Source organism: Heptranchias perlo, unplaced genomic scaffold (assembly GCF_035084215.1).
Source record: "Heptranchias perlo isolate sHepPer1 unplaced genomic scaffold, sHepPer1.hap1 HAP1_SCAFFOLD_180, whole genome shotgun sequence".
Taxonomy (NCBI): Eukaryota; Metazoa; Chordata; class Chondrichthyes; order Hexanchiformes; family Hexanchidae; genus Heptranchias; species Heptranchias perlo.
In genome coordinates this window covers 27,017-50,196 of record NW_027139077.1, presented here as the reverse complement: position 1 = coordinate 50,196, position 23,180 = coordinate 27,017, and the positions used below count along the sequence as shown (strand labels likewise).

Below are 23,180 nucleotides of genomic sequence, written 5' to 3'. Positions count from 1 at the left end.
TGTTATTATTCAGCGAGACTGAATCCAGTAACAACCACCTTCAGTCATTAAGGACAAAATAGATAATCATTGAAGACATTCGAACGAGTTTATCTTTAGTTAAGTTTGTGCCAGTGATGAAGGTTTTGATGGTCTGTTTTTTCATGTTGGTTCTGGCTGTACCTGGGCAGGAAAGGGGCAGGTTTGGGTCCAAAGTGTAACGTTTCATAGAACTCCAGGGTGTCCCAGTCCCAGTCCCAGTCCCAGTCCCAGCATCGCACATGTTCCTGTCCAGTATCGGACTGTGATACGGACACTCTGTCCCGGTCAGTACGGGGAGTTATGGACACTCTGCTCCCGGTCAGTACGGGGAGTTATGGACACTCTGTCCCCGGTCAATACAGGGAGTTATGGACACTCTGTCCCGGGGTCAGTACGGGGAGTTATGGACACTCTGTCCCGGGGTCAGTACGGGGAGTTATGGACACTCTGTCCCGGTCAGTACGGGGAGTTATGGACACTCTGTCCCGGTCAGTACGGGGAGTTATGGACACTCTGTCCCGGTCAGTACGGGGAGTTATGGACACTCTGTCCCGGTCAGTACGGGGAGTTATGGACACTCTGCTCCCGGTCAGTACGGGGAGTTATGGACACTCTGCTCCCGGTCAGTACGGGGAGTTATGGACATTCTGCTCCCGGTCAGTACGGGGAGTTATGGACACTCTGCTCCCGGTCAGTACGGGGAGTAATGGACACTCTGCTCCCGGTCAGTACGGGGAGTAATGGACACTCTGCTCCCGGTCAGTACGGGGAGTTATGGACACTCTGCTCCCGGTCAGTATGGGGAGTTATGGACACTCTGCTCCCGGTCAGTACGGGGAGTTATGGACACTCTGTCCCCGGTCAGTATGGGTGCTGATTTGGGTGCTCAATATAGCCGATGGTTTGGAATGACATGGACAGCATGCGAAGGGTTAAATAAACGGGAACGAGTTCATGCAAAATACGGGAAACGAAGGTGAAGAGATTGAGGCCGAGAGACACTCGTCCAGTTCCCATTTCTGTATCTGGGAGAACGGGATTCCAACAGGTCCCGATTGATCTCGGTATCAGGAACCAGACAGCTTTCCACAAATACACTCAGTCCCTGTTCACACCTACACCTGTTCCACACTCACTCCCTGATCACACCTACACCTGTTCCACACTCAGTCCCTGTTCACACCTACACCTGTTCCGCACTCAGTCCCTGTTCACACCTACACCTGTTCCACACTCAGTCCCTGTTCACACCTACACCTGTTCCGCACTCAGTCCCTGTTCACACCTACACCTGTTCCACACTCAGTCCCTGTTCACACCTACACCTGTTCCACACTCACTCCCTGTTCACACCTACACCTGTTCCACACTCAGTCCCTGTTCACACCGACACCTGTTCCACACTCAGTCCCTGTTCACACCTACACCTGTTCCACACTCAGTCCCTGTTCACACCGACACCTGTTCCACACTCAGTCCCTGTTCCGACCGACACCTGTTCCACACTCAGTCCCTGTTCACACCTACACCTGTTCCACACTCACTCCCTGTTCACACCTACACCTGTTCCACACTCACTCCCTGTTCACACCTACACCTGTTCCACGGTCAGTGAGACACGATGGGGGTCGAGGGGAAGGTTCGCTCCAGATACAGAAATGGGCTCTGGGTCAGCAGGTCACAGGTCAGAGAGCGTAGGTCCTACTTACGGTCACTGGCGAGAGAGCGTAGGTCCTACTTACGGTCACTGGCGACGGTGTTCGGGAGGCCTGGAGAGGGAAACGGAAACAAAAATCAGGGCCTGAGTTCAGGTGTTTGGGGGGGAGGGGTTGTCGGTTGGGGAGGGGGTTTGGGGGGAAGGGGTTTGGGGGGAGGGGGTTTGGGGGGGGAGGGGTTGTCGGTTGGGGAGTGGGTTTGGGGGGGAGGGGTTGTTGGTTGGAGAGGGGGTTTGTGGGGAGGGGTTGTCGGTTGGGGAGGGGTTTGGGGGGGAGGGGTTGTTGGTTGGAGAGGGGGTTTGTGGGGAGGGGTTGTCGGTTGGGGAGGGGGTTTGGGGGTGGGGTTGTCGGTTGGGGAGGGGGTTTGGGGGTGGGGTTGTCGGTTGGGGATGGGTTTGGGGGGTGGGGTTGTCGGTTGGAGAGGGGGTTTGTGGGGAGGGGTTGTCGGTTGGGGAAGGGGTTTTGGGGGGAGGGGTTGTCGGTTGGGGAGGGGGTTTGGGGGTGGGGTTGTCGGTTGGGGAGGGGTTTGGGGGGTGGGGTTGTCGGTTGGGCAGGGGGTTTGCGGGGGGAGGGGTTGTCGGTTGGGGAGGGGGTTTGAGGGGGAGGGGTTTGAGGGGGAGGGGTTGTCGGTTGGGGAGGGAGTTTGGGGGGGAGGGGTTGTCGGTTAGGGAGGGGGTTTGGGGGGGAGGGGTTGTCGGTTGGGGAGGGGGTTTATGGGGGAGGGGTTGTCGGTTGGGGAGGGGGTTTGTGGGGAGGGGTTGTCGGTTAGGGAGGGGGTTTGGGGGGGAGGGGTTGTCGGTTGTGGAGGGAGTTTGGTGGGGAGGGGTTGTCGGTTGAGGAGGGGGTTTGTGGGGGGAGGGGTTTTCGGTTAGGGAGGGGGTTTGGGGGGAGGGGTTGTCGGTTGAGGAGGGGGTTTGGGGGGGGAGGGGTTGTCGGTTGGGGAGGGGGTTTGGGGGGGAGGGGTTGTCGGTTGGGGAGGGTGATTGGGGGGGAGGGGTTGTCGGTTGGGGAGGGGGTTTGGGGGGGAGGGGTTGTCGGTTGGGGAGGGGGTTTTGGGGGGAGGGGTTGTCGGTTGGGGAGGGGGTTTGGGGGGAGGGGTTGTCGGTTGGGGAGGGGGTTTGGGGGGAGGGGTTGTCGGTTGGAGAGGGTGTTTAGGGGGAGGGGTTGTCGGTTGGGGAGGGGGTTTTGGGGGGAGGGGTTGTCGGTTGGGGAGGGGGTTTGGGGGAGGGGTTGTCGGTTGGAGAGGGTGTTTGTGGGGAGGGGTTGTCGGTTGGGGAGGGGGTTTTGGGGGGAGGGGTTGTCGGTTGGGGAGGGGTTTGGGGGGGGAGGGGTTGTCGGGTGGGGAGGGGGTTTGGGGGGAGGGGTTGTCGGTTGGGGAGGGGGTTTGGGGGGGAGGGGTTGTCGGTTGGGGAGGGGGTTTGGGGGGGGAGGGGTTGTCGGGTGGGGAGGGGGTTTGGGGGGAGGGGTTGTCGGTTGGGGAGGGGGTTTGGGGGGGAGGGGTTGTCGGTTGGGGAGGGGGTTTGGGGGGGAGGGGTTGTCGGTTGGGGAGGGGGTTTGGGGGGAGGCGTTTTCGTTTAGGGAGGGGGTTTAGGGGGGAGGGGTTGTCGGTTGGGGAGGGAGTTTGGGGGGGAGGGGTTGTCGGTTAGGGAGGGGGTTTGGGGGGGAGGGGTTGTCGGTTGGGGAGGGGGTTTGGGGGGGAGGGGTTGTCGGTTGGGGAGGGGGTTTGGTGGGGAGGGGTTGTCGGTTGAGGAGGGGGTTTGGGGGGGGAGGGGTTGTCGGTTAGGGAGGGGGTTTGGGGGGGAGGGGTTGTCGGTTGGGGAGGGTGATTGGGGGGGAGGGGTTGTCGGTTGGGGAGGGGGTTTTGGGGGGAGGGGTTGTCGGTTGGGGAGGGGGTTTGGGGGGAGGGGTTGTCGGTTGGGGAGGGGGTTTGGGGGGAGGGGTTGTCGGTTGGGGAGGGGGTTTTGGGGGGAGGGGTTGTCGGTTGGGGAGGGGGTTTGGGGGGAGGGGTTGTCGGTTGGAGAGGGTGTTTAGGGGGAGGGGTTGTCGGTTGGGGAGGGGGTTTGTGGGGAGGGGTTGTCGGTTGGGGAGGGGGTTTTGGGGGGAGGGGTTGTCGGTTGGGGACGGGTTTGGGGGGGGAGGGGTTGTCGGTTGGGGAGGGGGTTTGGGGGGAGGGGTTGTCGGTTGGGGAGGGGGTTTGGGGGGGAGGGGTTGTCGGTTGGGGAGGGGGTTTGTGGGGGAGGGGTTGTCGGTTGGGGAGGGGGTTTGGGGGGGGAGGGGTTGTCGGTTGGGGAGGGGGTTTGGGGGGGAGGGGTTGTCGGTTTGGGGAGGGGGTTTGGGGTGGAGGGGGTTTGGGGGGGAGGGGTTGTTGGTTGGGGAGGGGGTTTGGGGGGAGGGGTTGTCGGTTCAATCCAGGAGTCACAATCACAGACTGAGCCCCACCTTGAGGAATTGATGCTCCGCCCCTCCCCCCCGGATACCGAGAATCAGCGGCCAACACACGGCCCCTGGGGTCACGGGGTCACACGGCCCCCGGGGTCACGGGGTCACACGGCCCCCAGAGTCACACGGCTCCCAGAGTCACGGGGTCAAATAGCCCCCGGGGTCACGGGGTCATGGGACTCAATCTCCCAGAGTGCAGTGTGGCCTGGGCTCTCGATGGGGCCGCCATCGCCGCCTCCGTTCAACCGGCTCCTGGAATCGGGGATCGACAGAGAAAGGGGCCGGGGGGGAAATTCACACCCTGGGGACCGACTATCTCCCCCCTCCTGAACCTCTTCTCCTCCCTCCTGAACCTCTTCTCCCCCCTCCTGAACCCCTTTCCCCCCTCCTGAACCTCTTCTCCTCCCTCCTGAACCTCTTCTCCTCCCTCCTGAACCTCTTCTCCCCCCTCCTGAACCCCTTTCCCCCCTCCTGAACCTCTTCTCCTCCCTCCTGAACCTCTTCTCCTCCCTCCTGAACCTCTTCTCCTCCCTCCTGAACCCCTCCTCCCCCCCTCCTGAACCCCTTCTCTCCCCTCCTGAACCCCTTCTCTCCCCTCCTGACCCCCTTCCCCTCCCCCTCGTGGTTCCCTCCCCCTGGAGTCAGTCCTTATTCCTGTTCTCTGTCTCTGTCCAATCTCCCGCTCTGAGTCTCTGTTTACACATTAATTCATTCACAAACATCCATTTGCTTCTATTTTGGAATCGGTGCATTGCCGTGAGTTGGAATTAGAATGAAATCTGAACCGAAACCCAAGGTGCCGCCGGTATCAGGCAGGGCCGGAGAAGCCCTCGTTACTCACAGATATTGGCCGTCCCTTTGGGGATCGGGAGGTACGAGCCGGCTCTCCACGGCCGGCCTTGAAAGCCTTTCTTGCATCTCCCGCAGTCCGGCCCCGTCGTGTTGTGCTCACACTCGCAACTCAGCTTCCCCTTCTCCAGGACACAGTTGTTGGCGTGAAGATTGCACTTACACCTGGCAAAAAAACAAGGGGACAAGCTGGTTTAAAATGACCCCGAGCAGCTCCGTTACACACCGGACTCTCTGCTCCGGGGCTCAGCTCTCCCTTTACCAGCTTAGGTTCCTGGTGTCTCCATCACAGGAAGGTCCTGGATCCCAGTTAAAGGTCATTGCAGAATTTTAAACTGATGCAAACCCCTTCCTGCAGAACATGGGCAGCCTATGATCCCCTCACACAGTCTCCCCTTTCCCCAAACTGGACCCAGTGACAAGATCTCAGGCCCGAACTGCACAGGACGACAAACCCAGTGCACAGCGATTCCCAGCACAGAACGATTCCCAGCACGGGGCAGTTCCCAGCATAGGACTGTTTCCAGCACTGGACAATTCCCAGCACGGGGCAATTCCCAGCACGGGGCAATTCCCAGCACGGGGCAATTCCCACTGACTGGAGCAGCAGAGACCAGGAACATGGGTCAACCCAAAAAAGAGAAAGAACTCCCAGTTCTCCAGTGCCTTTCACCACCTCAGGACGTCCCAAAGTGCTTTACAGCCAATGAAGTAAATTTGAAGTGTAGTCACTGTTGTTATGTGGGAAACACAGCAGCCAATTTACGCACAGCAAGATCCCACAAACAGCAATGTGATATTGAGATCTCGCCTCTGAGTCAGAAGGTCATAAGTTCAAGCCCCGCTCCAGAGACTTGAGCAAATAATCCAGGCCGGCACTCCCCGGTGTCAGTATTATGGGAATGCTGCACTGTCGGAGGGTCAGTACTGAGGGAGCGCTGCACTGTCGGAGGGTCAGTACTGAGGGAGCGCTGCACTGTCGGATGGTCATTACTGAGGGAGTGCTGCACTGTCGGAGGGTCATTACTGAGGGAGTGCTGCACTGTCGGATGGTCATTACTGAGGGAGTGCTGCACTGTCGGAGGGTCAGTACTGAGGGAGTGCTGCACTGTTGGGAGGGTCAGTACTGAGGGAGTGCTGCAATGTCGGAGGGTCAGTACTGAGGGAGTGCTGCACTGTCGGAGGGTCAGTACTGAGGGAGTGCTGCACTGTCGGAGGGTCAGTACTGAGGGAGTGCTGCACTGTCGGATGGTCAGTACTGAGGGAGGGCTGCACTGTCGGAGGGTCAGTACTGAGGGAGTGCTGCACTGTCGGATGGTCATTACTGAGGGAGCGCTGCACTGTCGGATGGTCATTACTGAGGGAGTGCTGCACTGTCGGATGGTCATTACTGAGGGAGTGCTGCACTGTCGGAGGGTCAGTACTGAGGGAGTGCTGCACTGTCGGATGGTCAGTACTGAGGGAGTGCTGCACTGTCGGAGGGTCAGTACTGAGGGAGTGCTGCACTGTCGGAGGGTCAGTACTGAGGGAGTGCTGCACTGTCGGATGGTCATTACTGAGGGAGTGCTGCACTGTCGGAGGGTCAGTACTGAGGGAGTGCTGCACTGTCGGAGGGTCAGTACTGAGGGAGTGCTGCACTGTCGGAGGGTCAGTACTAAGGGAGCGCTGCACTGTCGGAGGGTCAGTACTGAGGGAGCGCTGCACTGTCGGAGGGTCAGTACTGAGGGAGTGCTGCACTGTCGGAGGGTCAGTACTGAGGGAGTGCTGCACTGTCGGAGGGTCAGTACTGAGGGAGTGCTGCACTGTCGGATGGTCATTACTGAGGGAGTGCTGCACTGTCGGAGGGTCAGTACTGAGGGAGTGCTGCACTGTCGGAGGGTCAGTATTGAGGGAGTGCTCCACTGTCGGAGGGTCAGTACTGAGGGAGTGCTGCACTGTCGGAGGGTCAGTACTGAGGGAGTGCTGCACTGTCGGATGGTCATTACTGAGGGAGTGCTGCACTGTCGGAGGGTCATTACTGAGGGAGTGCTGCACTGTCGGATGGTCATTACTGAGGGAGTGCTGCACTGTCGGATGGTCAGTACTGAGGGAGTGCTGCACCGTCGGAGGGACAGTACTGAGGGAGTGCTGCACTGTCGGAGGGTCAGTACTGAGGGAGTGCTGCACTGTCGGAGGGTCAGTACTGAGGGAGTGCTGCACTGTCAGATGGTCAGTACTGAGGGAGTGCTGCACTGTCGGAGATGCTGTCTTTTGGAAGAGATGTTAAACCGAGGTGGGGGTAAAAGATCCTCGGGTCTTGAGGGAAGTGGCAGTGGGGATTGTGGATGCTTTGGTAATAATTTTCCAAAATTCTCTGGACTCGGCAAAGGTCCCGGCAGATTGGAAAACTGCTAATGTAACACCCTTATTTAAAAAGGGTAGTAGACAGAAGGCTGGAAATTATAGACCAGTTAGCCTAACATCTGTGGTGGGTAAAATTTTGGAGTCTATTATTAAGGAGACAGTAGCAGAACATTTGGACAAACATAATTTAATAGGACAAAGTCAGCATGGCTTTACGAAGGGGAAGTCATGTCTGACAAATCTGCTTGAGTTCTTTGAGGACATAATGTACAGGGTGGATAAAGGGGAACCAGTGGACGTAGTGTATTTAGACTTCCAGAAGGCATTCGACAAGGTGCCACATAAAAGATTATTGCTCAAGATAAAGAATTACTGGATTGGGGGTAATATTCTGGCATGGGTGGAGGATTGGTTATCTAACAGGAAGCAGAGAGTTGGGATAAATGGTACATTCTCGGACTGGCAACCAGTAGCCAGTGGTGTTCCGCAGGGGTCGGTGCTGGGTCCCCAACTCTTTACAATCTATATTAATGATTTGGAGGAGGGGACCGAGTGCAACATATCAAAATTTGCAGATGATACAAAGATGGGAGGGAAAGTAGAGAGTGAGGAGAACATTAAAAACCTGCAGGGGGATATAGACAGGCTGGGTGAGTGGGCGGAGATTTGGCAGATGCAATACAATATTGGAAAATGTGAGGTTATGCACTTTGGCAGGAAAAACCAGAGAGCAAGTTATTTTCTTGATGGCAAGAGACTGGAAAGTACTGCAGTACAAAGGGATCTGGGGGTCCTAGTGCAAGAAAATCAAAAAGTTAGTATGCAGGTGCAGCAGGTGATCAAGAAGGCCAACGGAATGTTGACTTTTATTGCTAGGGGGATAGAATATAAAAACAGGGAGGTATTGCTGCAGTTATATAAGGTATTGGTGAGACCGCACCTGGAATACTGCATACAGTTTTGGTGTCCATACTTAAGAAAAGACATACTTGCTCTCGAGGCAGTACAAAGAAGGTTCACTTGGTTAATCCCGGGGATGAGGGGGCGGACATATGAGGAGAGGTTGAGTAGATTGGGACTCTACTCATTGGAGTTCAGAAGAATGAGAGGCGATCTTATTGAAACATATAAGATTGTGAAGGGGCTTGATCGGGTGGATGCGGTGAGGATGTTCCCAAGGATGGGTGAAACTAGAACTAGGGGGCATAATCTTAGAATAAGGGGCTGCTCTTTCAAAACTGAGATGAGGAGAAACTTCTTCACTCAGAGGGTGGTAGGTCTGTGGAATTTGCTGCCCCAGGAAGCTGTGGAAGCTACATCATTAAATAAATTTAAAACAGAAATAGACAGTTTCCTAGAAGTAAAGGGAATTAGGGGTTACGGGGAGCGGGCAGGAAATTGGACATGAATTTAGATTTGAGGTTAGGATCAGATCAGCCATGATCTTATTAAATGGCGGAGCAGGCTCGAGGGGCCGATTGGCCTACTCCTGCTCCTATTTCTTATGTTATGTTCTTATGTTCTTATCCCACAGCCATTATTTCAAAGAAGAGCGGGGGAGTTCTCCCCGGTGTCCTGACCAATGTTTATCCACCAACCAACATCATAAAACAGATTCTTTGGTCATTATCACATTGAAGAGGGTTTAGTCGCTGTGATGGGAGTTTACAGTTTCTGGGGAAGGTCGGTCTGGGATCACCTCCTTGTGAAATATATTTTTTAATGTTCCAAAGGACACAATCGCATCGCTGACATTAACAGTGAGTGTGATGAAGATTTCCCTTTAGTAAATACGATGTGGAAAGGCCCAGTGTGTTGTGAGGGTTTCTGTGTTGTAAAGCGTGAGATCGCTGGTCTCGGGGATTCTGTGCTAACAGCATCGGGCCGCCGTTTAACTCACTGGGAAGGTGAAGCTTCAAAATCTGCAGATTGGTCCTCACACATTCAGCACATTTGCTGTTCTCGGCACTTTTTGCTGAACTAAGCAGAAACCCAGACAGTTCCTTGGAGGCAAATTAACCTCAGCGTAAACATTTTCCTGTTCCTGTTCTCGAATTAGTGTCTGAAGATTCTCCTGGACTAAAAGCTCGAGTGAGTCTCCCAGATGCTGAGTGTAGAATTTCTCATCTACAGGCTGCCCCCCGGTGACATCATCTGAAAACACAACGTCAGGTTCCACATGTACACTGACGACACCCAGCTCTACCTCACCCCCACCTCTCTCGACCCCTCCACTCTCTCTGATTTGTCACGCTGCTTTTCCAACAGCCAGTACTGGAGGAGCACAAATTTCCTCCAATTAAATACTGGGAAGACCGAAGCCATTGTCTTCAGTCCCCGCCTCAAACTCCGTTCCCCAGACACCGACTCCATCCCTCTCCCCGGCCACAGTCTGAGGCTAACTCTGCTGCCCGTATCCTAACTCGCACCAAGTCCCGTTCTCCCATCACCCCCGTGCTCACTGACCGACATTGGCAACGCCTCGATTTTAAAATTCTCATCCTTGTTTTCAAATCCCTCCATGGCCTCGCCCCTCCCTATCTCTGTAACCTCCTCCAGCCCGACAACCCTCCGAGATCTCTTCAATTCTGGCCTCTTACGCATCCCCAATTTTAATCGCTCCACCAATGGCAGCCGTGCCTTCAGCTGTCTAGGCCCGAAGGTCTGGAAATCCCTCCCGAAACCTCGCGACCTCTCCACCTCTCTCTCCTTCTTTAAGACGCTCCTTAAAACCTCCCTCTTTGACCGAGCTTTTGCTCACCTGTCCCTATATTTCCAGATGTGGCTCAGTGTCAAATTTTGTTTGATAATCGCTCCTGTGAAGCGCCTTGGGATGATTTACTACGTTAAAGGGGCTATATAAATGCAAGTTGTTGTTCTTATTGATGATAGTATTCCCTCCAGATGTTAGCCCTGATAGAATGCCCTCCAGATGTCAATTGATTGTATATCCTAGATGTTTGCCCTGATGGACCATCCCCCAGATGTTTGCCCTGATGGACTGTCCCCCAGATGTTGGCCCTGATAGACCGTCCCCCAGATGTTTGCCCTGATAGACCGTCCCCCAGATGTTTGCACTGATAGACCGTACCCCAGATGTTGGCCCTGATAGACCGTCCCCCAGATGTTTGCCCTGATAGACCGTACCCCAGATGTTTGCCCTGATACAGCGCCCCCTGGATGTGAAGTGTGGGATCAGTGACCCTGAGCAGAGGTGACGAGGAGCTCTCACCGTCCGTGAATCTCCACGTTGGAGATGGCGTAGAAGTATTTGGAGAGGTTGAGCTGGTCGACGCTGGTGGCCCCGGTGGCCGGCCGGAGCAGCCTGACCCGCAGGTCGGTCAGGGTGAAGAAGTCCCTCAGGTCCTTGGTGGTGTCCAGCTGGCCGTAGAGCGAGGCCATGTTGCGGAGAAGGGGCCCCCCGAACAGGGCGAACCGCTCCCTGATCTCGAAGCGGACCGTCTTGTCCACCTTCCACACGTAGCCCCTGGAGTCCTCCTCCGTGCAGATGATGTCCAGCACCGAGGCTGGGCTCAGATCCCGGACCGTTCTCCGCTCCATCCCGAAGGAGTTGAGGCAGTCGGCAGCGTAGAACTGGTAGGGCTGCCACGTCCGGCCGTGGTCCAGAGATTTCTCCAGGACCATCTGCTCCGGCCGGCCCGACTCGAAGGTGATGACGATATCCTCGGTCAGCTCGATGGTCTTGCCCCAGGACAGGGTGATATTGACCAGGAGGGGCTCGGGGAAACTCCTCCAGGAGACGCTTTGCCAAAAGGTGTTTGGGATCCTGCCCTCGTGATCCAGCATCAGCTCGGGGGGGTGTGCGAGCTCGGGCGTGCGAGCATCACACTCGTTGTTGCACATGTAGGGGTTCTCCTGGAAATGGGCACAGAGCAACACGGGTTAGATACAGAGTTAGGCCCCATCTACACTGTCCCATCAAACACTCCCAGGGCAGGTACAGCACGGGTTAGATACAGAGTAAAGCTCCCTCTACACTGTCCCATCAAACACTCCCAGGGCAGGTACAGGGTTAGATACAGAGTAAAGCTCCCTCTACACTGTCCCATCAAACACTCCCAGGGCAGGTACAGGGTTAGATACAGAGTAAAGCTCCCTCTACACTGTCCCATCAAACACTCCCAGGGCAGGTACAGCACGGGTGAGATACAGAGTAAAGCTCCCTCTACACTGTCCCATCAAACACTCCCAGGGCAGGTACAGGGTTAGATACAGAGTAAAGCTCCCTCTGCACTGTCCCATCAAACACTCCCAGGGCAGGTACAACACGGGTTAGATACAAAGTTAGGCCCCATCTACACTGTCCCATCAAACACTCCCAGGGCAGGTACAGCACGGGTTAGATACAGAGTAAAGCTCCCTCCACACTGTCCCATCAAACACTCCCAGGGCAGGTACAGCACGGGTTAGATACAAAGTTAGGCCCCATCTACACTGTCCCATCAAACACTCCCAGGGCAGGTACAGCACGGGTTAGATACAGAGTAAAGCTCCCTCCACACTGTCCCATCAAACACTCCCAGGTCAGGTCCAGCACGGATAAGATACAGAGTAAAGCTCCCTCGACACTGTCTTGAAATCCAGGAATATCCATCCACTCTAATTTTCTCAGGGATAAGTTTTGATTAAACTGTATGCGCTCCATCTCACTGCACTCTGTGCTGGACGGTTAGACAGCTGGTTAATTATATCGCTGTAGTGTTGAGGAATGATTCTCGCTCTGTCTAACGAAAAATAGCTTCACACCACTAAAATATTTTGAGACCTGAATTGTAAAACTGCACAGGAATTGGAAACACAACTGTAAGATCCCACCTTATCCTCACTGGGGGTGATTCCCCGTCGCCGGGGGAGATTCCCTGTCGCCGGGGGTGATCCCCCGTCACCGGGAGGTGATTCCCCGTCACCGTGAGTGATCCCCCGTCACTGGGGGTGATTCCCCGTCACTGGGGGTGATTCCCCGTCACTGGGGGTGATTCCCCGTCACCGTGAGTGATCCCCCGTCACTGGGGGTGATTCCCCGTCACTGGGGGTGATTCCCCATCACCGGGGGTGATCCCCCGTCACTGGAGGTGATTCCCCGTCACCGTGAGTGATCCCCCGTCACTGGAGGTGATTCCCCATCACTGGAGGTGATTCCCTGTCACTGGGAGTGATTCCCTGTCACCGGGGGTGATTCCCTGTCACTGTGCAGTTTGTTGTATCAGAATTAGGAATATCTGGATCACAGAATTTATCATCAGCCAATTTCTCAGGAATGTTGTTCTGAAAGAATCATTTGTGTTTATTAATTCTCGGGATGTGGGCGTCGCTGGCGAGGCCGGTATTTATTGCCCAAAAGGAGAGAGAGAGAGAGAGAAAGGAGGAGAGTTTTCCGGGCGGAATGATCGAGGGGCAGTTGTCTTTTTACAGTCCGTTGTTAAAACAATCCCTTATTTCCGATCAGGCCATAATCCTGGGCTCTGGGTGTCAGACCACAGCCCAGCCTGTGGTCCTAATGATGCTTTATCTGCGGCTGGTTTGCGAGGAAGCAGTCGGAGATGGCAGGGCTCCCTCGGGCTCACTTCAGGTCAGGGTCCTTCCGCAGTGAAGCAGCGACAGAGACAGCGGCAGCTCCACATATTTCACACAAGGTGCGTTTCGGGAATGAGTCGACGGCCCGTAGACAATCAGAGGTCACACATCAGCTTTTATGTGGGTCGTATTCTCCCATCACAATGTTCCCAGATTCTCTGATGATTCCGACAGTCGGGTGAAGGACAGACGAGGCCCCGGAGAGGGTGCAGAGGAGATTTACCAGAATGGGACCAGGGATGAGGGACTTCAGTTATGTGGAGAGACTGGAGAAGCTGGGATTGTTCTCCTCAGAGTAGAGAAGGTTGAGGGGAGATTTAATAGAGGTGTTCAAAATTATGAAGGGTTTTGACAGAGTAAATAAGGAGAAACTGTTTCCAGTGGCAGGAGGGTCGGTAACCAGAGGACACAGATTTAAGGTAATTGGCCAAAAAACCAGAGGAGAGATGTGGAGAATTTTTTTCGCAGCGAGTTGTCATGATCTGGAATGCGCTGCCTGAAAGGGCGGTGGAAGCAGATTCAATAATAACTTTCAAAAGGGAATTGGATTAATACTTGAAAAGGAAAAATTTGCAGGGCTATGGGGAAAGAGCGGGGGAGTGGGACTAATTGGATAGCTCTTTCAAAGAGCAGGCACAGGCATGATGGGCTGAATGGCCTCCTTCAGTGCTGTATGATTCTACGATTCTCTGATTATAAGTCGGGATGGTGTGTGACTCGAGGGGAACTTGGAGGTGACGGTGTTCCCATGCACCTGCTGCCCTTGTCCTTCTCGGTGGGGGAGGTGGTGGGTTTGGGAGGTGCTGTCGAAGAAGCTTTGGCCGAGTTGCTGCAGTGCATCCTGTGGATGGGACACACTGATACTCTCCCCAACATCGGCAAAACAGAATCAGACCAACATCCTTTTCCAAATGATCACACAGCTCGCCTGTTGGACCGCAATCTTCAGAAAGTGGCTGTTGCAGCAATCAATAAAACTAATGTGTGATAAAGATGGAGAGGGGGCCGTATACAGAGAGAATCGAGATTAATGAATCTACAATTCTCACAGCATCTTTCTAAAGGCACTGACTAAAGCTGGATAATAGAGATTAACAAGAGAAATTAAAGATAGTATTAAATCAAAGGAAGAGGCAGAGAAAGACACCAGAAAAAGCAGTAAGCCTGAGGATTGGGAGCATTTTAGAATTCAGCAAAGGAGGACCAAGAAATTGATAAAGAGGGAAAATAGAATATGAGAGTAAACTAGCGAGAAACATACGAACGGACTGTAAAAGCTTCTATAGGTATGTGGAAAGGAAAAGACTGGTGAAGGCAAATGTGGGTCCCCTACACACAGAGAGGGGAGAATTTATAATGGGGAAAAAGGAAATGGCAGAGAAATTAAACAAATACTTTGTGTCTCTTCATGGAAGAAGACACAAAAAACCTCCCAGAAATACGAGAGATCCAAGGGTCTGGTGAGAATGAGGAACTGAAAGAAATTAGTATTCGTAAAAAAATAGTATTAGAGAAATTAATGGGACTGAAAGTCGATAAATCCCAAGGACCTGATGATCTCCATCCCAGGGTTTTGAAAGAGGTGGCGACAGAGATAGTGGATGCATTGGTTGTCATCTTCCAAAATTCGATAGATTCTGGAATGGTTCCTGCAGATTGGAGGGTGGCAAATGTAACCCCACTATTTAAGAAAGGAGGGAGAGAGAAAACAGGGAACTACAGACCTGTTAGCCTGACAACAGTCGTAGGGAAAATGCTAGAATCTATTATAAAGGATGTGATAACAGGACACTGAGAAAATAATAATAGGATTTGGCAGAGTCAACGTGGATTTATGAAAGGCCGAAAGGGAAATCATATTTGACAAACCTACTGGAGTTCTTTGAGGATGTAACTAGTAGAATAGATAAGGGGGAACCAGTGGATGTGGTGTATTTGGATTTTCAGAAGGCTTTCGATAAGGTCCCACACAGGAGGTTGGTGAACAAAGTTAGAGCACATGGAATTGGGGGTAATATACTGGCATGGATTGAGAATTGGTTAACAGACAGAAAACAGAGAGTAGGAATAAACGGGTCTTTTTCAGGTTGGCAGACTGTGACTAGTGGGGTACCACAGGGATCAGTGCTTGGGCCCCAGCTATTCACAATCTCTATCAATGATTCGGACGCAGGGACCAAATGCAACATTTCCAAGTTTGCTGATGACACAAAACTAGGTGGGAATGTGAGTTGTGAGGAGGATGCAAAGAGGCTTCAATCATTGAGTACATTCAAAACAGAGATCGATAGATTTCTAGATATTAAAGGCATCAAGGGATATGGGGATGGTGCAGGAAAATGGCATTGAGGTAGAAGATCAGCCATGATCTTGTTGAATGGCGGAGCAGGCTCGAGGGGCCGAATGGCCTACTCCTGCTCCTATTTCTTATGTACTTATGTTCCTATTAATGAATCTACAATTCTCACAGCATCTTTCTAAAGGCACTGACTAAAGCTGGATATTGGAATCGATTATTTTAATGTCTCTATTTAGAATGAAACGAGTGTCCATTAGTAACAGAATCCTAAAGCTGTCAAAAGTATGAATGAATAATCACACTGTCCAGATGTTAAGTGCTCCTGAATTGCCGTGTCCTCGGTACATAATTAACAGCCCCTTGTCCCAGTGCTACAACTCACCATTCTATGGAATGACAGTGTGTAAACGGTGAGGAAACTCGAGGGGCAATCAGTGGTGGGAGTTCAGTGTGAAACCACAGCGGGAGTGAAGAGAGAGACTGAGCGACTGCCTCTCTCCACCACTCGCTCGAGCTCTCTCTGATTCTCACATTTCTGGACCAGGTTTCTTGTTTACTGTTCCACTGCACCCATCCATGCCTTTCTCACCTCCAGGCTCGACTATTCCAATACTCTCCTGCCCGGCCTCCCACCGTCCACCCTCCGTAAACTTCAGCTCATCCAAAACTCTGCCTCCCGTATCCTAACTCGCCCGTTCACCCATCACCCCTGTGCTCACTGACCTACATTGGCTCCCAGTCCAGCAATGCCTCGATTTTAAAATTCTTATCCTCGTGTTCAAATCCCTCCATGACCTCGCCCCTCCCTATCTCTGTAACCTCCTCCAGTCCTACAACCCTCCGAGATCTCTGCACTCCTCCAATTCTGGCCTCTTGTGCATCCCCGATTTTCATCACCCCACCATTGGCGGCCGTGCCTTCAGCTGCCTCGGCCCTGAGCTCTGGAATTCCCTCGCTAAACCTCTCCCCCTCTCCACCTCTCTCTCCTCCTTTATGACGCTCCTTAAAACCTGCCTCTTTGACCAAGCTTTTGGTCACCTGTGCTAATATCTCCTTGTGTGACTCGGTGTTAAATTTTGTCCGATTACGCTCCTGTGAAGCACCTTGGGACGTTTTACTACGTTAAAGGCGCTATATAAATGCAAGTAGTTGTTGTTGAAACAGTAATTAAAGATCACCACACAGCCCAGGGAGGGAGAGAAACAACAGGCTCCTGCTCTGTGCAGCTGCATCAACGTGGGAAGGGAAGATATTTCAATACACGGATCATATATTACAGGAACTGCTCCTGCCACACTGGAGTGTAAACGGAGCATCTTATGAATCATTGTTACTTCTCCAAATCCACTCACCACTTGACATATATTTCAGGGCTTTAAGTGTTTCTATCTTGGATTTACAATGTGTTGTGTGAGTAACAGCCTGTCATTATCACTAACTAAACCTCTCGCTATTTGCACGGTTCAGTCCCCTGGTTAATTATGTTAATTAGGGTATTATTAAGTACAGGAGTTAGTGGCTCCATAAAGTACAATCCCGCAGATTGCGGTCACTCCCCATCGCCAAGTAATCAGCTCCTTTGTTACAGTTAATTTTAGAGCAGAGTTGCTCAGTTTGGAGGTTAATGATCGGACAGAGAATAAAATGAGCAGCGTTTAGTGTCCCAGAGAGGAGCTGAAATATTCTCCAGTAATCTCGACAGGACAGAGGCAGCGAGAGGATAAAACGGGTCAGAAATTCACCCCCATCCTTTTATACTGTCTGAGGGTTAAAGAGACAATAAATCAGACTCCAAACCTGGAGACTTTTACACCGACTCATTTACAAAACCCCCAACAGCAAATGGAAATCCTGCTATTAATTATGGGGATGTCTCACTTTTTCATAAATTTGACTATTTTAGGGGATCGATTGTTTCTGATAAATACAGTTCAGGAAGTGAATAAAAGGATAATTTCAAGGGTTTTTTTTATCTTCTTTGCCTGATCTCAATCTCATGCTTCTGTCAAACTATCAGCGATTAATCGTTCCTTCAGATCCCAATATCAGGAATACTCTCTGTCCCCTCCCCCTCAATGGGTACCCTCCCTCTCTCCCCTCCTCCTCCAATGGGTACCCTCCCTCTCTCCCCTCCTCCAATGGGTACCCTCCCTCTCTCCCCTCCTCCAATGGGTACCCTCCCTCTCTCCCCTCCTCCAATGGGTACCCTCTCTCTCTCTCCCCTCCTCCAATGGGTACCCTCCCTCTCTCCCCTCCTCCAATGGGTACCCTCCCTCTCCCCTCCTCCAATGGGTACCCTCCCTCTCTCCCCCTCCTCCAATGGGTACCCTCCCTCTCTCTCCCCTCCTCCAATGGGTACCCTCTCTCTCCCCTCCTCCAATGGGTACCCTCTCTCTCCCCTCCTCCAATGGGTACCCTCCCTCTCTCCCCCTCCTCCAATGGGTACCCTCCCTCTCTCCCCCTCCTCCAATGGGTACCCTCCCTCTCTCCCCCTCCTCCAATGGGTACCCTCCCTCTCTCCCCTCCTCCAATGGGTACCCTCTCTCTCGCCCCTCCTCCAATGGGTACCCTCCCTCTCTCCCCCTCCTCCAATGGGTACCCTCCCTCTCTCTCCCCTCCTCCAATGGGTACCCTCCCTCTCTCTCCCGTCCTCCAATGGGTACCCTCCCTCTCTCTCCCGTCCTCCAATGGGTACCCTCCCTCTCCCCTCCTCCAATGGGTACCCTCCCTCTCTCGCCCCTCCTCCAATGGGTACCCTCTCTCTCCCCTCCTCCAATGGGTACCCTCCCTCTCCCCTCCTCCAATGGGTACCCTCCCTCTCTCGCCCCTCCTCCAATGGGTACCCTCCCTCTCTCTCCCCTCCTCCAATGGGTACCCTCCCTCTCCCCTCCTCCAATGGGTACCCTCCCTCTCCCCTCCTCCAATGGGTACCCTCCCTCTCTCGCCCCTCCTCCAATGGGTACCCTCTCTCTCCCCTCCTCCAATGGGTACCCTCCCTCTCCCCTCCTCCAATGGGTACCCTCCCTCTCTCTCCCCTCCTCCAATGGGTACCCTCCCTCTCTCGCCCCTCCTCCAATGGGTACCCTCTCTCTCCCCTCCTCCAATGGGTACCCTCTCTCTCTCTCCCGTCCTCCAATGGGTACCCTCCCTCTCACTCCCGTCCTCCAATGGGTACCCTCCCTCTCTCTCCCCTCCTCCAATGGGTACCCTCCCTCTCCCCTCCTCCAATGGGTACCCTCCCTCTCTCTCCCCTCCTCCAATGGGTACCCTCCCTCTCCCCTCCTCCAATGGGTACCCTCCCTCTCCCCTCCTCCAATGGGTACCCTCCCTCTCTCCCCTCCTCCAATGGGTACCTTCTCTCTCCCCTCCTCCAGTCCCGCACAGGAGACTGGTCAAGAAGGTACGAGCCCATGGAATCCAGGGTGCCTTGGCACTTTGGATACAAAACTGGCTTCGTGGCAGAAGGCAGAGGGTGATGGTCGAAGGTTGTTTTTGTGACTGGAAGCCTGTGGCCAGTGGGGTACCACAGGGATCTGTGCTGGGGCCCTTGCTGTTTGTGGTCTACATTAACGACTTGGATATGAATGTAAAAGGTATGATCAGTAAGTTCGCTGATGATACAAAAATTGGTAGGGTGGTAAAGAGCGAGGAGGATAGCCTCAGTCTGCAGGACGATATAGATGGGTTGGTCAGATGGGCGGAACAGTGGCAAATGGAATTTAACCCGGAAAAGTGCGAGGTGATGCACTTTGGAGGGACGAACAAGGCAAGGGAATATACAATGAATGGGAGGACCCTAGGCAAGACAGAGGGTCAGAGGGATCTTGGTGTGCAAGTTCACAGATCCCTGAAGGCGGCGGAACAGGTAGATAAGGTGGTAAAGAAGGCATATGGGATACTTGCCTTTATTAGCCGAGGCATAGAATATAAGAGCAAGGAGGTTATGATGGAGCTGTATAAAACACTGGTTAGGCCACAGCTGGAGTACTGTGTGCAGTTCTGGTCGCCGCACTACAGGAAGGATGTGATCGCTTTGGAGAGGGTGCAGAGGAGATTCACCAGGATGTTACCAGGGCTGGAGCGCTTCAGCTATGAAGAGAGACTGGGAAGATTGGGTTTGTTTTCCTTGGAGCAGAGGAGGCTGAGGGGGGACATGATTGAGGTGTACAAAATTATGAGGGGCACAGATAGGATGGATACTAAGGAGCTTTTTCCCTTCGTTGAGGGTTCTATAACAAGGGGACATAGATTCAAGGTAAAAGGCGGGAGGTTTAGAGGGGATTTGAGAAAGAACTTTTTCACCCAGAGGGTGGTTGGAGTCTGGAACTCACTGCCTGAGAGGGTTGTGGAGGCAGGAACCCTCACAACATTCAAGAAGCATTTGGATGAGCACTTGAAATGCCATAGCATACAAGGCTACGGACCAAATGCTGGAATATGGGATTAGATTAGACTGGGCTTGATGGCCGGCGCGGACACGATGGGCCGAAGGGCCTCTATCCGTGCTGTATAACTCTATGACTCTTGGGATCACCGGTCCAGGCCTCGGGATCACTGGTCCACCACATTCCTCCAATTCTGGCCTCTTATTCATCCCCGATTTTAATCGCTCCACCATTGGCGGCCGTGCCTTCAGATGCCGAGGCCCTAAACTCTGCAATTCCCTCCCTAAACCTCTCCACCTCTCTCTCCTCCTTTAAGATGTTCCTTAAAACCCACCTCTTTACCTGTCCTAATATCTCCTTATGTGGCTCGATGCATATGTACGTGACAGGAAGTGGATGTGAAGCTGCAACAATCAAGAACCTGAACACCATCCAGGACAAAGCAGTCCGTTCGATCGGCAGCCCATCCCCCGCCTTAAACACCCACTCCCTCCCCCGCCTTAAACACCCGCTCCCTCCCCCGCCTTAAACACCCACTCCCTCCCCCGCCTTAAACACCCGCTCCCTCCCCCGCCTTAAACACCCGCTCCCTCCCCCACCTTAAACACCCGCTCCCTCCCCCACCTTAAACACCCACTCCCTCCCCCACCTTAAACACCCCCTCCCTCCCCCACCTTAAACACCCGCTCCCTCCCCCACCTTAAACACCCGCTCCCTCCCCCACCTTAAACACCCATTCCCTCCCCCACCTTAAACACCCGCTCCCTCCCCCGCCTTAAACACCCGCTCCCTCCCCCGCCTTAAACACCCGCTCCCTCCCCCGCCTTAAACACCCGCTCCCTCCCCCACCTTAAACACCCGCTCCCTCCTCCACCTTAAACACCCACTCCCTCCCCCACCTTAAACACCCGCTCCCTCCCCCACCTTAAACACCCGCTCCCTCCCCCGCCTTAAACACCCGCCCCCTCCCCCGCCTTAAACACCCTCTCCCTCCCCCACCTTAAACACCCGCTCCCTCCCCCACCTTAAACACCCACTCCCTCCCCCACCTTAAACACCCACTCCCTCCCCCACCTTAAACACCCACTCCCTCCCCCACCTTAAACACCCACTCCCTCCCCCACCTTAAACACCCGCTCCCTCCCCCGCCTTAAACACCCGCTCCCTCCCCCGCCTTAAACACCCTCTCCCTCCCCCGCCTTAAACACCCGCTCCCTCCCCCGCCTTAAACACCCGCTCCCTCCCCCGCCTTAAACACCCGCTCCCTCCCCCGCCTTAAACACCCGCTCCCTCCCCCCGCCTTAAACACCCGCTCCCTCCCCCGCCTTAAACACCCTCTCCCTCCCCCGCCTTAAACACCCGCTCCCTCCCCCGCCTTAAACACCCGCTCCCTCCCCCGCCTTAAACACCCGCTCCCTCCCCCACCTTAAACACCCGCTCCCTCCCCCCGCCTCAAACACCCGCTCCCTCCCCCCGCCTCAAACACCCACTCCCTCCCCCTGTGCGCACTGTGTCTGCAGTGTGTCCCATCTGCAGGATGCACTGCAGTAACTCGCCAAGGCTTCTTCGACAGCACCTCCCAAACCCACCACCTCCACCACCTGGAAGGACAAGGGCAGCAGGTGCATGGGAACACCGTCACCTCCAAGTTCCCCTCCGAGTCACACACCATCCCGACTTGGACATATATCGGCCGTTCCTTCATCGTCACTGGGTCCAAATCCTGGAACTCCCGACCGAACAGCACTGTGGGAGAACCTTCACCACACGGACTGCAGTGGTTCAAGAAGAAGGCCCATCACCACCTTCTCAAGGGGCAACTAGGGATGGGCAATAAATGCCGGCCTTGCCAGCGACACCCACATCCCCAGAATGAATTATAAAAACACTCTGTGTACATGAAAACATTACAAGATATTTATGGAGTGAGTCCGTCAGCAGCTGCACACAGACCTGATTCTAACCGGACGGTGTTTTAAGAGGCTGTTTCCAGATGTTGAGGTAATGACTGACTGACCTTGTGACCCTGTCATCAGGGGATGGATTTTTCTATCGACCAGTTTGAATGATAAGGAGTCTCGGGGCCGTCTCCTGTTATTCTCTGTTTCCCGTTCTCTGAATTGCCCACGTTCAGATTTAATTATAAACACAGATAGAGACAGACAGGCAAGGTCATGGGTACAAGGCCCACTCCAGAGACTCGAGTACATAATCCAGGCCGACACGCGCAGTGCAGTACTGAGGGAGTGCAGCACTGTCGGAGGGTCAGTACTGAGGGAGTGCTGCACTGTCAGAGGGTCAGTACTGAGGGAGTGCTGCACCGTCGGAGGGTCAGTACTGAGGGAGTGCTGCACTGTCGGAGGGTCAGTACTGAGGGAGTGCTGCACCGTCGGAGGGTCAGTACTGAGGGAGTGCTGCACTGTCGGAGGGTCAGTACTGAGGGAGTGCTGCACTGTCAGAGGTGCCGTCCTTCAGATGAGACATTAAACCGAGGCCCCGTCTGCCCTCTCAATTTGGCGTAAATGATCCCACGGCCACTATTGGAAGTAGAGATGGGGAGTTCACCCCGGTGTCAAGGTCAATATTAATCCCTCAACCAACATCACTGAAACAGATTATCTGCTCATTATCACATTGCTGTTAATGATACCGGGGCTAAAAGGGTTAAATTATGAGGACAGGTTGCAAAACTTGTTTTGTTTCCCTCGAGTTTGGAAGGTTGAGGGATGATCAAATCGAGGTGATTAAAATGATAAAAAAGGGTTTGATAGAGTCGATAGAGAGAAACTATTTCCTCTGGTGGGAGAGTCCAGAACAAGGGGGAATAATCTTAAAATTAGAGCTCGGCCGTTCAGGGGTGATGTCAGGAAGCATTTCTTCACACAAAGGGGAGTGGGAATCTGGAACTCTCTCCCCCAAAAGGCTGTGGATGCTGGGGGTCAATTGGAGCTTTCAAGACTGAGATCGATAGATTTTTCTTGGGTATCGAGGGATACGGAGCAAAGGCGGGTAAATAGAATTTAGATATAGATCAGCCATGATCTAATTGAATGGCGGAACAGGCTCGAGGGACTGAATGGCCTCCTCCTGTTCCGATGTAACAAGCTCGAGGGGCTGAATGGCCTGGTCCTGTTCCTATATAACAGGTTTGAGGGGCTGAATGGCCTCCTCCTGTTCCGATGTAACAAGCTCGAGGGGCTGAATGGCCTGGTCCTGTTCCTATGTAATTTGAGGGGCTGAATGCCCTCCTGCTTGTTTAATATTTGCTGGAGATTCTCATTCTTTCTCCAGTCAGGTTTCCGTTCTCTTGAAACCTCCCTGTGCTCGGCTCATTACTGAAATGTTTAAACACAAACACCAGGTGCAGAGTTCTGGGTTTTATTAACTTGAACAAACATTCATTTCCACCAGCTCAGATTCTCTGTAATTACATTTCGACGCTTAGAATCCCATCGAGCTCCCTGGGAAGATGTGGACTTAAAACATTGTTCATTTATTAAATTGATTCTGGGGATGTGGGCGTCGCTGGCAAGG

At 53.6% G+C, this 23,180-nt stretch overlaps 1 protein-coding gene across 1 annotated transcript in view; it reads right to left on the bottom strand.

Annotated features, from left to right (window-relative positions):
- The window catches only part of LOC137309797 (netrin-G1-like), a 53,445-nt gene that overhangs the window by 8,223 nt on the left and 22,042 nt on the right, over nucleotides 1-23,180 (bottom strand). The window contains exons 2-4 of the mRNA XM_067977830.1: nucleotides 10,600-11,243; nucleotides 5,017-5,189; nucleotides 1,764-1,790 (exon numbers count right to left, since the gene is read on the bottom strand). Coding sequence (XP_067833931.1) covers nucleotides 1,764-1,790; nucleotides 5,017-5,189; nucleotides 10,600-11,243 — 844 coding nt within the window. The remainder of the gene's footprint in view (nucleotides 1-1,763; nucleotides 1,791-5,016; nucleotides 5,190-10,599; nucleotides 11,244-23,180) is intronic.